Source organism: Pisolithus orientalis, assembly GCF_024613125.1.
Source record: "Pisolithus orientalis strain OTSU chromosome Unknown F5J12scaffold_13, whole genome shotgun sequence".
Lineage (NCBI taxonomy): Eukaryota > Fungi > Basidiomycota > Agaricomycetes > Boletales > Pisolithaceae > Pisolithus > Pisolithus orientalis.
In genome coordinates this window covers 923,017-934,517 of record NW_026260794.1, presented here as the reverse complement: position 1 = coordinate 934,517, position 11,501 = coordinate 923,017, and the positions used below count along the sequence as shown (strand labels likewise).

The following is an 11,501-nucleotide window of genomic DNA, read 5'->3' as shown; positions in this document are numbered from 1 at the left end:
CACGGGGCCCGACATACCGTCAGCGGGTAAGCCCTGCCCATGCACATAACCGTGCCCATCGCTGTCGACATTCCCCATCGACAAAAAGTTGTTGGATCTTTGGCCGCCACCGCCAACGACGGAGCTGCTCCTCAAATAATGTCCCCTCGTTCTGAGTCTAGCGGTGACTTTGGCACCGCAATCTCAACACACATCACGGTCACGTGCGCCAACAGACATACTGCAAGGGCGCAGCTCAGAGCAAGAATTATCACAAAAACGTACGTAGGCTGTGTCCGATGGTAGTGATAGTATGTAGGTAAAAGCAGCAACGAGTACAGGTCCATGCCCTGAAGGCTGAAGCTAGTTACTGCGATAGGATGTGTGACAGTGTCTGGTGCTGAACTCCAAGATCAAAAAATCTAAGCTGCAGGGGGGACTAACCAGCGTACCACCGCGCGTATAGCGTCTACATGGAGTTGTCTACTCACTCTTGATATTGAGCCTCTCTCGACAAAGCTTCGCAACGGCCGAACCGTCAACTGGGATACTGTTCCCTTGGAAACCTTGTGGATACGCTACGCGTGGTAGTTCCGTACTTGTAAAGGTCCTGAAAATGATTCGGCGACAGGTCAGTCACTGTCCTACACAAGATTCAAGGAGACACCGACTTGTTGTCCCAAAAGCCGTTGTACGTCATCCCCAGCGAGCGTGCCGTGTACTCGTAGTCGTGTGCGAAGCCACCTGGGTAGAAAAACTCGATCACCGTCGTACGTGCCGACGGTTTCATCCATACGAGCGACGTCAGTCCGTTCCCATGTACGCCCATCATGATCTGCATCACGCGGTACACGAGGTCAACAGACAAGCAGCCCAAAAATCTACTCCCATACTCACCGTTGTACGGGCTGCGAGTCTTATCTGTTCCACTCGCGAGAGTTTATCCATGCTCACGATGTTTACCTCATACCCGTGCTCATCCCTGAGGGCATACAATTCCTTTACCAGCCGCTCATGATCCTCTTTTCTCAACATCCGCCTGCCCCACTCCTGCCTGGATATATATGTAATCACAGGACTATCAGTTATTCCAGCGTGGATGTCCTCGTCCAGGCCTGCAAATTTGATGACGTTATTCCGAATTGTGCTCCACCAGTGCTGGCTGCCTGGCAACTCAAACGCCTCTGCAGCAAAACGACCCGTACCCAGGAAGCCTTCCCCGTGCATCGCTGCTGCGCGGTCCGAGAAAATGACACGGTCGAGGATAAAGGGACGGCCTAGTTCGGCACGCTCGTTCCAATCATTCAAGTACTCAGAAGTGAGAGAGGGAAAAGTGCTGCGGAGGACCCATTCATTCATGTGGGCATAGTCACGCCAGTGATCGGAATCGGTATGTGCGAACCAGACACGTCGTAGCGAAGGGAGTGGAGTGCGTCCTGTCGTAGGGATAGTGGGATCAAGGGAGGAATAAGTGCGCCAAAATCCGAAGAAGAGCTCAGCAGACCAGTGGTAGTAGTGCGTGATACTGAGAAAGCCAACGTCAGATAAGTCAAAAACTAGCAGGCAAAGACGTACAATTGTGGTGGGTCGTTAACGAGCCACTAGAGACGGAAAAATCAATTATATTAGGGAGTGGAACGGGGACACTCACGGTGGTACCGTCTATGACCTCGATAGTAGGGCCAAACAGTTTGCCTGCTTCCTCGGTGGAGATAATACGCATTTCGCGGTCGGTAGGCAATCTTGCCCTGACAGCCTCCACACCATTCTCGACTTTAATACCCGTCGACGTCATTGTTTCGCGAGAGGGAACGGTCTCTGGTTCGTCTGTCACGACATACACGGTCCCGTTAAGGACGTAGAGGTTGTCAAAGATCGTCCAGCCTGCACCACACAGTTATGAAAGACGCGATTAGGTTCCAAAGACTCTGCTCATACCAGGTGCATGGTAGACTACGTTCGTTTGCGGAACTCTTTTTGACTTGGTGTGCCAGGGGAGACGAACCCTCCACTGCTCATTGTTGCCACCTTTTTGAGGGTCCGTCACATCTAGAAAATCGTGGTACAAGGAACCTGCGGAGCGTGACTCCCAGACGCCGAGGTTGGTACCCGAAACCCAGAGTAGTAAGGCCAACAACAAGCCGAGAAGAACGCCTTCCCGCCTGATTGGCAGCGGGCGCACCGACTTCAGCATTGCATTGGAGTGGAGCCTTGTGGCGTGCAGAATATTGAGGAAACTTGGAGTGCAAAAATAAATAAATAAATAAAGTTAACGGTCCTTCACATCATCCACTGATGGGCCTCGCAGGTCGAAAAGTAAAACAGCGCATCCCAGCTGACCCCCGCAACCTGTCATGGGCAGATGGTATTTCTCTCTTATATGTACCATTGCACACTCGCTAATCCACCCAACGCCTCCCACCGACAGACGCTTCCCGCTTCGGTCAAGCTTACCTTCTCCAAGTTTGGCTGGGATGCAACTCAGGGCGTCGGACTTGGTGCATCAGGCGATGGAATGAAATCGAACCTTAAGGTTTCCCAAAAACTAGACATGCTTGGAATCGGCGCGGCACACCAAAAAGATCCACATGGGATTGCGTGGAGACAGAATAGAGATTTTGAAGTTCTGCTGAAGAGATTGAACGAAGGGGCGAACAAGGACGAGGCGGAGGAAGAGGAGAACGGAGCAGTGGAGCAAGGAGGGTTTGTTTCTGCAACAGAAGGTAAGGTGCAGGAGGATGCTGCAGATTGCGGGGGCGTCGATATTGCCAGGGACAAGAAACGAAAACGGAAGCGGAAACACCTCGACGAAAGCGATGGATCTGAAGAACAGAAGAAGAAGAAGAAGGAGCGGAAGCAAAAGGATGAAATGCAAAGTACAAGGGAGCATAGTGTAACGCAAGAAGTTGTTGATGACACTGTCCAAAATGACAGCGCGCCGACCTCTTCGTCGGTAGAAGCTACAGCGACTGATAATCTCCGACCCAAGATCAAGGGTCGTCCCATGGCGTACGCCTATCTTCACCTGTGATGCATCCGATATCCCTTTCCTGACACTTACAAACAGCCACCGTGCCCGCTTCCAAGCCGCCAAACGCCTCGCTACCAAGTCCACAGCGGCCATATCAGAGATTCTAGGCATTGCGCCCTCATCATCCACCCCGTCATCATCGCTGGTAACCCCAAGGCAATTATCCCCAACCCCAGAGTCCTCGTCTGCACCAGAAGATACACACCCATCCCTAGAACAGCTCACTACATCAACAAAAAGTTTAGCAGACTACTTCAAGGATAAACTTTCAGCTAAAAAATCCACGGTGTCCACCCCCACTCCGTCCAGCGGGGATGATGACTATGACCGCCCGCGGAGTGGTCTAGGTGCGTCTCGTACCTTGGTATCCTCTTCTGGGGCGGATGGGGCCCCACAGCAGCGAATCGGACTGGGATTTGTTTCATCTACGTCGGCGAGCACCCCTTCACCTCCGTCGCTGGAGAATACACCGATTGCTCAGGAAACGCTGGCTACAGGATATTTGAACTCGCGATCACGAAGTGGAGGCGATCAAGAGAACCACAAAAACAAGAAACGGAAGAAGGATAAAAACACAGGAGACGTCGAAATCGAGAAGGACAGCCGACACGAAGACGGAGAGACGAAGAATTTGGCTGATACCAGTGTGATTAATAAGAGCACCGAAAAGAAACGAAAGGAGGCGAAAGTGAAGGTCACCAGTAGCGACAAGACCAAGAGAAAATCGAAAAAAGGATCGGATCAGGATACCCTCCCCCAATAATTCCCGCACTTCAATCGTGTAGTAGAGGCACATCGTACAGACTACATAGATTATATCCCTGTCCTACCGTAGGGAATCACGATATGTACGAGGAAGCCGATGTCCGTATACCTCGATTTTCACCTTTCATCTGCTCGAATGCTCGCCTTTTCAGCTTCCTGAAAGACCCTCGAGAGTCCACCATCCATCCCTTGCTTGCTGTCGTATCGTCGAATACCGGAACCACTACCACCACCTTCACACCACGTGCGCAATGCGTTCAGCACCTCCGGGAAAACGTCCACGTGAATGTTCTGGCCCCAAATGACGTCCAGGTGCTCATACCCATCGAGGGAGATCGCAGTTGTCGAGTGGTTGGGGAGCTCCCTAAGCATTGTGTCAATGTCAACAAGCGAATCGGCAGTACCGTATATGAGGACAATAGGTGTTGTGATGTTACGCGTTGGGAAGCGAACAGGACGGTACGACCTCGCGCGTGCATGAGAGGGTGGGTGGTGGTATGCAGGTCCACCTCCGGTGGGCGGAGAGTGCGCGGATGAGATCACCTTCGGGGAGTCAATAGGGGACAAGGTCGAAGTGGGAGAATTGGAGGGGCCAGTGGTGAGCGACAAACTTGTAGGCTGAGGGTAATTGGAATTTGGGTCATCCTTACACCTCGACTTGTTCACGGAGCTAGGACGGGATTGGGTGTACGCATGCATATGCAGGACACCCCACGCCGATCCGATGTCATCGTCATACATCTGGAAGGTGGCCTCTCGCATAATCTGGAACCAGTGCACGACCGACTTTACAGACGCGTAAGAATACAGGTGCGCGTACGCAGCAAGCTTTTGGGAATAAGCAATGTTATGGGATCGCCAGTCGAACAGGAAGGCGAGCGCAGTGTCGATGACATAGGTAAAGATCGGCGGGTATAAAATGGACTGCCAGGTCGTCACAGAAGAAAGGATAGCTTTACGACCAAAGAAGAGAAACATAGAAGTCGGACTGCATTGGGCAAATTAGCTACCGCGACCCATCTCGCCGAAGGAGAAAGAACGTACGAAGCCTTCATCAAAGCATCCACTATGGGCTGCGACAAGCCTGCCGGGCTCATGGCGGGTGCCAGCGCAATGAACACGTTTACCTTCTGGTTCAGTTGTGGGTGAATGCTAAGAGCGGCGAACGCCTGCGCTGTGCCCTGGCTAAACCCGATGTAGCTCAGACTCCCAGCTTTGGTGATGCTGAGGATGTACTCGATGGTGTCGGGGATGTCGTGCCATGCAAAATTATCGAGACTGTAATCCCAGAACTTGTGTGAATTGGGGCTGTGGTGGATAGACTTTTTGGAGTATTTATTGCCCCTGTTGTTTCCCATCCAGACATCGAAACCTGGAAAAAGATGAGCGCACTCTTACACGACAAAGCTATCAGGTGGAGACAACCTTGCTCGGCGAGGACGAATGGGAGACACCGTTGCTCATGAGTAAGGCAAACCCAGACTTCACTGTTCATCAGGAGTCCATGGTGTAGATACACGACTGCTTTCCCGGTGCTTGTCCCTGGCCTTGTCCTCACACGTCCTTTGATCTCAGGAATACGGTGCACTCCAAGTAAATACCCATCCTTGGTCATGACGACGTGTTCCTCGTACGTGTATCCCCACAAAGCGCACAGTTCGCCGAAGTCTTTAGCTTCGCGGATGTCATTCGGTAGCCTGTCTTCTGTGGATTTGGGAAAAGCATGCGTCGAGAAACGGTGGAAAAGGATGCGTGAACGACCATAACACCAGTCAATGACAGACTTTGGAAGGAAGACGATGATGACTCGAAGGAGGGTTTCGAAAGCAAGAATGGATACGCTGGCGACGAGGGCTATGTACTCATGGGGAGAAAGTCTCCCGATGACGGGTACGCGGGCCATGGTGGGCGTTGAAATAGTGCAGGCCCTTGCCTGAGCTGAGGTGATTTAAATTGGGATTAGCCACGGCAACAATATTGACGGCTGTCGGGGTCGGGATCGTCATTGGAGTCTAACTACAAACGCACGTGAAAAAACCGCCCCACACGAGTGGATTTGAGTGCGCCCTACTACGACACAGCATCTAATTTACATCTGTTACCTAGACTGAATCGTCTTTGGATAAAACAGGTCCAAGATCAACTACTGTGTAAAATGAAAACGTCTTGACCTCCGGTGTTTTCACTACTGCACGGGAGGGCGTGCCTGCCCCGTCTTCTGACGGAAGCGGATCGTCTGACCTGTACGTATATGAGACCAACATGTTGAACTGTGAAGGCACGTCTGTGAGCCGTATTATCTTTCTCCTGGACGATCGATCGCATACCTTTACCTGCTCTCGGTAAGATCTGTGAACGTTCACCTCCCCTCCCACAACTGTCACGTTTGCCCTTCTCTCCAACACCCCCACATTCTTTGTTCGCCCACGCGCATCTTTATCGCGAGATCCTCTACCCACTTCAAGACCAAGCTCGTCATCTTCCACACCGAACATGTCCTCATCGTCGTCATACTCCCATGCTTCTGCAAATGCACCAATGGAAAAAGGCGTCAGGGGAAGCGACACCTGGAACCCGCGGCCATCAGTAACTCTCTGTGGCGACAGCCGCACTTGGATGGGGTCGTATAGTGGATTCGTCAGAGCAACTCGGAAGGTATTATTGGTGATCCCTGCCAGCATTACGCCGACATTCCTCGGCTCTACTCCTTTCCCCGGTGCCCGTTTCGATGCTTGTGTTTGAGTAAATCCAACGCTGAGTGCAGGCAAGTAGTTGGCCGCTGCCAGCTTGATCTTGTATCGGACGGACTGTGCCTTTTGTTCCGGCTTGATTAGAATATGTCGACATGCGGGACATCGTTTGGAGACTTTCGAGTGTAGAGGTATACGGAGAGGCCGTAATTCACTGCCAGAGGAATCACAATTAGGTCCTCAGATGACATGGAATTGACCCACCTCATTCGAAGAGATGTTATCCAACTGTTCCCCCAGCGTTGCTCAAGTTTCGCAATTTCTCCAACCGTCTCTGTGCATCTGAGCAATTCCACATCCGCGTCGTCACCGCCGCTACCGAGTTGCCCAAAGAGGCCTACTTCAACTCTGCTCTTATACTCGGCCATCTCGTCTTTGTTAGCCGTACGGTCGCGGCCGGAACGACTACGAGAAAGCGGATTATACTTGCTAATACCAGGTATATCTCGCGAAAGCGCAGCAGAAGCAGCGGCCGTGGCAGAAGAGGTGTGGAGGTGGTGAGAAGTCGGGGGCAGCAAGTGCGTCGAAGATGAAAGAGAGGATGTACGGAGGAAAGGTTCAAAGTGTTCCTTTAAGCGTTCGAATTCCAGAGACTCTGGCGCGGAATCCTCGTACTTTTGCAGCTGGGCTGTAGAGGAGAGGTCGATGGCGACGACCCTGATATGAGCATTGGAGACAAAATGAACAAGCCACCTCGTACCTGCCAGCCCAGTGGGCTTCTCGAATGTTATGCCGACTTCAGTCGAATCCCATCTACAGTAGTTGCAGTATAAAAGATATGGTCCCTCGCCGACATTATTGAGGGGTGTGATAGGTCGACCGGTTCCATCATCGGGGGGATCTGATGCCACGACAGACAGCGTTGCACGGCAAATTGGACAGGAAAAACAATTCCGGGCGCATCTAGCGTGCACAGTCGTGGAAGGACATGTGTACTATGAAAACAGCGAACACTCACCTGTTTTTCTCTGCGCGGACACTCGCACTAGGGACCTCGAACAAGCAATTCGGACAATAATATCCACTGACTTCAACCGAGACGCATCGGTTACACCGGACGGCGTCGCACTCCTCACAAAAGTACAAGTTGTGCAGAGAGTGAAAACTTGCTGAGGACGATGCGAGAATCGGAGGGGGAGGTGTCAGAGCGTTGGCAGTCGAGAGACAAGGACAGTAGTATTGAATGTTAGGCCACATCCTGGTTTAACAAGAACATCCAATAGAGCTGTCGGTGACAGCGTGTGGCAGTCGAGGTCACTCAAGATCAGTATATCGACCGAGTCCACCGACTCGATCCATGAGAGCATCCTTTCAGAAGGCAATATCAGCCTTGTATATATTCTCTGACGGTCGATCTCGAGCAGCCATTTTCATAGCGTTTTCCCGTCTTCAAATGTTCCCAGACCAGATTCCGAGTCCCAAACACCGGCAGGTCTGGAATTACCACAGCGAAAAAGCATACTAGCCGCTGGCAGAACAAATGTGCAAAGTCTGTGTAGTCACCTGCCACCTCGCCACTGGTGTCCTGTCTTGTCAGGCTCATACGCTTCTCCATCAGTCTCGTTGATCGAGTTGGAACACACATATCATATGTTCGTCCCCCGTCTACTTTTTTGCGTCCCATTTCCTTCTAATAGTGATCTGACTGCCTCATGAGCTCCCTGTCGCCTCACCGTTGAAGGAATCTCGCCATCATCACCACATCACACTCAGGGTCGCTCTTGCTTTCTTTCCACGGCCATCCGGCTAGGCGCTTGCCACTCGCTCATGTCGGCATTTCATACAGCGTCTGCTAGCGGGAAACTCCCAAAGAGGATTCTGCAAGGCTGCAAGTGCTTGTCAAGTCATCGCATAGTATAATATATGGTCTGGAACTCCTCCTTTCATCTCCCGGATCTGTATGAAGGGAGCTCACCTACTTGTCATCCGAGCAGCGTCTACCAAGCGGATGAGCACGGTTTTAATGACATCTATCAAGCCCTATCTAATGCACTAAACCCATTTCCGTTTCCTTCCACCCCCCAGCTCGGACTAGCATGCATTGCCCCAAACGGACCAGCAGTGGAGTCCACCCTTTACCTGCCAGGAACCCTGTCATTATATTGCCCACGTTGAGCCCGTAATGTTATAAATTCATCCACGATGATGCCTCGTGATCATATGACTCACTTTTCTCTCATTATTATATGACGGGACGCTCATACAGCTGCACACTACCAATTTTCAGTCATGCGACTCTTTACCTTTGCCCTCGTCGGTGCTTTCTTGGCCAGCTCAGTCTATCTTTGTAGCCACAGAGCTTTAGACAATTTCCACTCCCTCGGGAATGCACCTCGTGTAACCCCTCAGGATTTTTCCGAAGAGGTGAGTGTGAGCTACCCTCGCTGCGAAAGATGGATGTCGTGAACACTTAAGACCTACGCACAGTCGACTAGAATGTGTAACAACGGAAGCAAGCGGCCAAGCGGAGCGTATGCAGTTCCATCTACGAAGCTACCTGTTCCACTCAACCCTGCCTTGTTGTATAGATGTGCCTATTACAATTTATCTTTGGGCAGAATGTCCTCTTCGGACTGTGTGCTAGCAGGTGGAGATGCGTATTTTTGCTGTCTTGGATGGACTGGCCTTTTGTGTCAAACCCAAAGGAAATGTAGTCACAACGAACATGCACAATGGGGAATGTCTCCGGCTAAGAAGACCACCATGACATCCGCGAATCGACAACCGGACCACTAGCGGTACATGGCTTATAACGTACCATAGATCAACCCTTGGCGCGGTCGTAGGTTCCACTCTCTATGTTAGTGAGTTGACCATATCGCAGGTACAACTTTCCAAGCAATATTTATGTACATGTTTACTCATTCACACAGTGCAACAAGTCAAACATATCGTATCACGTTAGCCTCTCGTCGATTCGTCACTTTAGGCATCAGTGTATTAAGTTGCACAACCTCTTCCGCTTGTACCTAGCAACCGAAAATAAGGAAGTGAGGCGACCCACCAAACCCTGTCGTGAGTGCGCTTGAGAGTCAGACCCAGGAATCGTCGTGTGGTAGGGAACAATTGAGAGACGAGAAGTAGTCCATGAGGTCTTCGAAATTTCAAGAGATGCCACGGAGGCACGAGATGGGTATTCACGCCCACGTTCACCATCAGGCACTTCAGTAAGGTCGTCAGTTTGCGTTCCCGGGACATCGCTTATGGGCTTGGAAGGTTCGAGAGATGGGCTCAGTTTTGCAGATCCGATGCCTACATCAAAAATTATTGTTACTTCAGCTGAAATTGCAGCACCGGGGGTACGAAACGCACGAAGTATGAATGCAGTGAGCCTTTGCTTCAGAGCACCAAGTGGGTCCGCCGTAGGACTAGTGTTCGAGTTTGACTCAAGCGGAAAATTTTTATTGGGACCAGACTTTCGATTGAGCTTTGTCACTCCAGAAAATACGATGTACACATCGTCGATGTTACTCCCAACCACTAGTTTCTGCATTGATTTATCTACAGCGACGGGAGGGCTGGAATACAACGTACGACTTTCCCCAGGTAATCTTTTGATTTGATATTCTTAAGCTTATTTTCTGGAGGACGGCACAGCACACCAACGGGCTGTTATGCAACGATAAGCACCGCTATCTCAGAAACTGTGACAGGTGAAGACGAACGTACGATGCTGAATACAGTGCATCGTTCGCCTCGATCCCGAATTGCATCATCGATAACGTCGTGCTCAGTGGTCACTTTCTCCTTCCTAGCCTGCTCTAAGTCATTCATACCCTCAGTGCAGCCTAGATATAGTTGGGGAAAGACCCCGGTTGAACAAAACCTCGGCAGAGAATAGTTTGAATTTTAGGCCCAACTGCTCATAATTTCTAGATGGAAAGCGACAAAGGCGCAAACAGCTCAGCGGGACGCAGCACAGAAACCTTACATGAATTGATTTCCGCGAAGATAGAGATGTGTGTTCTGGAAGTTCGCGCAAGCAGCATCATAGCGACCGAGGAGGAAATTCGACGCGCCGCACTGAAAATACCTGTGAAGAGGACGCCGTCAGCATGAGAAACAGGTAAGTGTTGAAAATATCGATATACGCGACGGCAAGGAACTCATCGAGATTGGTAGCAGCATTGAAGTACTCAATGGCCACTTCATGTTCACCGATGGTAGCGTATATGAGACCCATGTTGGTTAGAATCTTGCTTGAATCCGCGAATTGCTTATTGTGGGCGGTGGCATCAAGATTTGGAAATACCGTGCAGTAGTGTGGTACATGTCAACCCACCGAGAACAGCTCGATAGACTTGAGGAACTCTTGTTCATCGTATGCATTGAGGGCAGCGGCCCAGACCTTAAGTTTTGTCTTGGGACAGAGGAGCATTAAAAACACATGTACTGTAATGTAATGTCAAGGAGATTGGGTTAGCGTTCCGGACGCAAGAGAGACTGGATAATACAAGGAGGTGAACGACTCAATGGACGCGCTCCGGGGCTACACGAGATGGCACGTCGTAACTGGGATACCCCCTGTAGATGTAGGCTGAAACTTGACATACCCGGTAGGTTCCAGCTCGAATACCACCGCACCTCTCGTCCGATTTGCAAGGGAACGCGAAGTTGTGGGGCACTAGGTTGCAGACTCATATGTCTGTCTCTGTTGATATAGATATTCTGCGTCGGTGCACCCCGGGATATACTGCCACGTCCCTGGCTGATGCGATTCCAATTCCACCAGATCGAGCACACAGTTCGAGTCGTTGTGGATGAAATATTATGCAATTGTCTTCCATTTCGTCAAGTTCCAACTTGTGTGTGAAATGACCGCGTCAAACCGGCGCTGTGGACACTGAATACGAATGCTGGCTATTTTGTCACCGATATCTCCCCAATCGTACAGTTCTTCAGCCGTGTGTTCACCCTGATCACCAAAATGTACCAATTACCTTACAAAAGTTTGGGCACATCCAAGTCGCGACGTT

At 50.8% G+C, this 11,501-nt stretch overlaps 6 protein-coding genes across 6 annotated transcripts; 2 read left to right on the top strand and 4 right to left on the bottom strand.

Moving 5' to 3' along the window:
• Positions 1-462: 462 nt before the first annotated feature.
• Positions 463-1,864, bottom strand: F5J12DRAFT_720701 (uncharacterized protein; the record flags this gene model as incomplete). Its single annotated transcript, XM_051741253.1, has 5 exons — positions 463-589; positions 651-814; positions 877-1,504; positions 1,555-1,580; positions 1,631-1,864. Coding segments are annotated over 5 exons (1,179 nt in total), but the record flags the coding sequence as incomplete, so codon positions are not given.
• A 410-nt stretch (positions 1,865-2,274) lies between these two features.
• Positions 2,275-3,773, top strand: F5J12DRAFT_905604 (uncharacterized protein; the record flags this gene model as incomplete). Its single annotated transcript, XM_051748682.1, has 3 exons — positions 2,275-2,361; positions 2,408-2,988; positions 3,047-3,773. The coding sequence occupies 3 exons, from the start codon at positions 2,275-2,277 to the stop codon at positions 3,771-3,773; spliced, it is 1,395 nt and encodes a 464-aa protein (XP_051600371.1).
• F5J12DRAFT_90728 (triacylglycerol lipase) lies at positions 3,452-5,777 on the bottom strand. Its single transcript, XM_051748907.1, has 3 exons — positions 5,201-5,777; positions 4,820-5,147; positions 3,452-4,763 (listed from the first exon to the last, which is right to left on the bottom strand). The coding sequence occupies exons 1-3, from the start codon at positions 5,676-5,678 to the stop codon at positions 3,893-3,895; spliced, it is 1,677 nt and encodes a 558-aa protein (XP_051600370.1). The 5' UTR covers positions 5,679-5,777; the 3' UTR covers positions 3,452-3,892.
• A 5-nt stretch (positions 5,778-5,782) lies between these two features.
• On the bottom strand, positions 5,783-7,807 carry F5J12DRAFT_830679 (dynactin p62 family-domain-containing protein). Its single transcript, XM_051745717.1, has 5 exons — positions 7,484-7,807; positions 7,226-7,428; positions 6,730-7,153; positions 6,103-6,679; positions 5,783-6,045 (listed from the first exon to the last, which is right to left on the bottom strand). Exons 1-5 carry the CDS (start codon positions 7,720-7,722, stop codon positions 5,878-5,880), a joined length of 1,611 nt encoding a protein of 536 aa, XP_051600369.1. The 5' UTR covers positions 7,723-7,807; the 3' UTR covers positions 5,783-5,877.
• A 645-nt stretch (positions 7,808-8,452) lies between these two features.
• Positions 8,453-9,335, top strand: F5J12DRAFT_90893 (uncharacterized protein). The gene is made up of 3 exons (XM_051749000.1): positions 8,453-8,889; positions 8,953-8,996; positions 9,054-9,335. The coding sequence occupies exons 1-3, from the start codon at positions 8,755-8,757 to the stop codon at positions 9,259-9,261; spliced, it is 387 nt and encodes a 128-aa protein (XP_051600368.1). The 5' UTR covers positions 8,453-8,754; the 3' UTR covers positions 9,262-9,335.
• A 72-nt stretch (positions 9,336-9,407) lies between these two features.
• Positions 9,408-11,312, bottom strand: F5J12DRAFT_927395 (uncharacterized protein; the record flags this gene model as incomplete). Its single annotated transcript, XM_051749406.1, has 11 exons — positions 9,408-9,494; positions 9,530-9,777; positions 9,838-10,012; positions 10,060-10,134; positions 10,195-10,313; positions 10,336-10,397; positions 10,457-10,558; positions 10,617-10,741; positions 10,808-10,917; positions 11,079-11,233; positions 11,269-11,312. The coding sequence occupies 11 exons, from the start codon at positions 11,310-11,312 to the stop codon at positions 9,408-9,410; spliced, it is 1,302 nt and encodes a 433-aa protein (XP_051600367.1).
• Between the last annotated feature and the right edge of the window lie 189 nt (positions 11,313-11,501).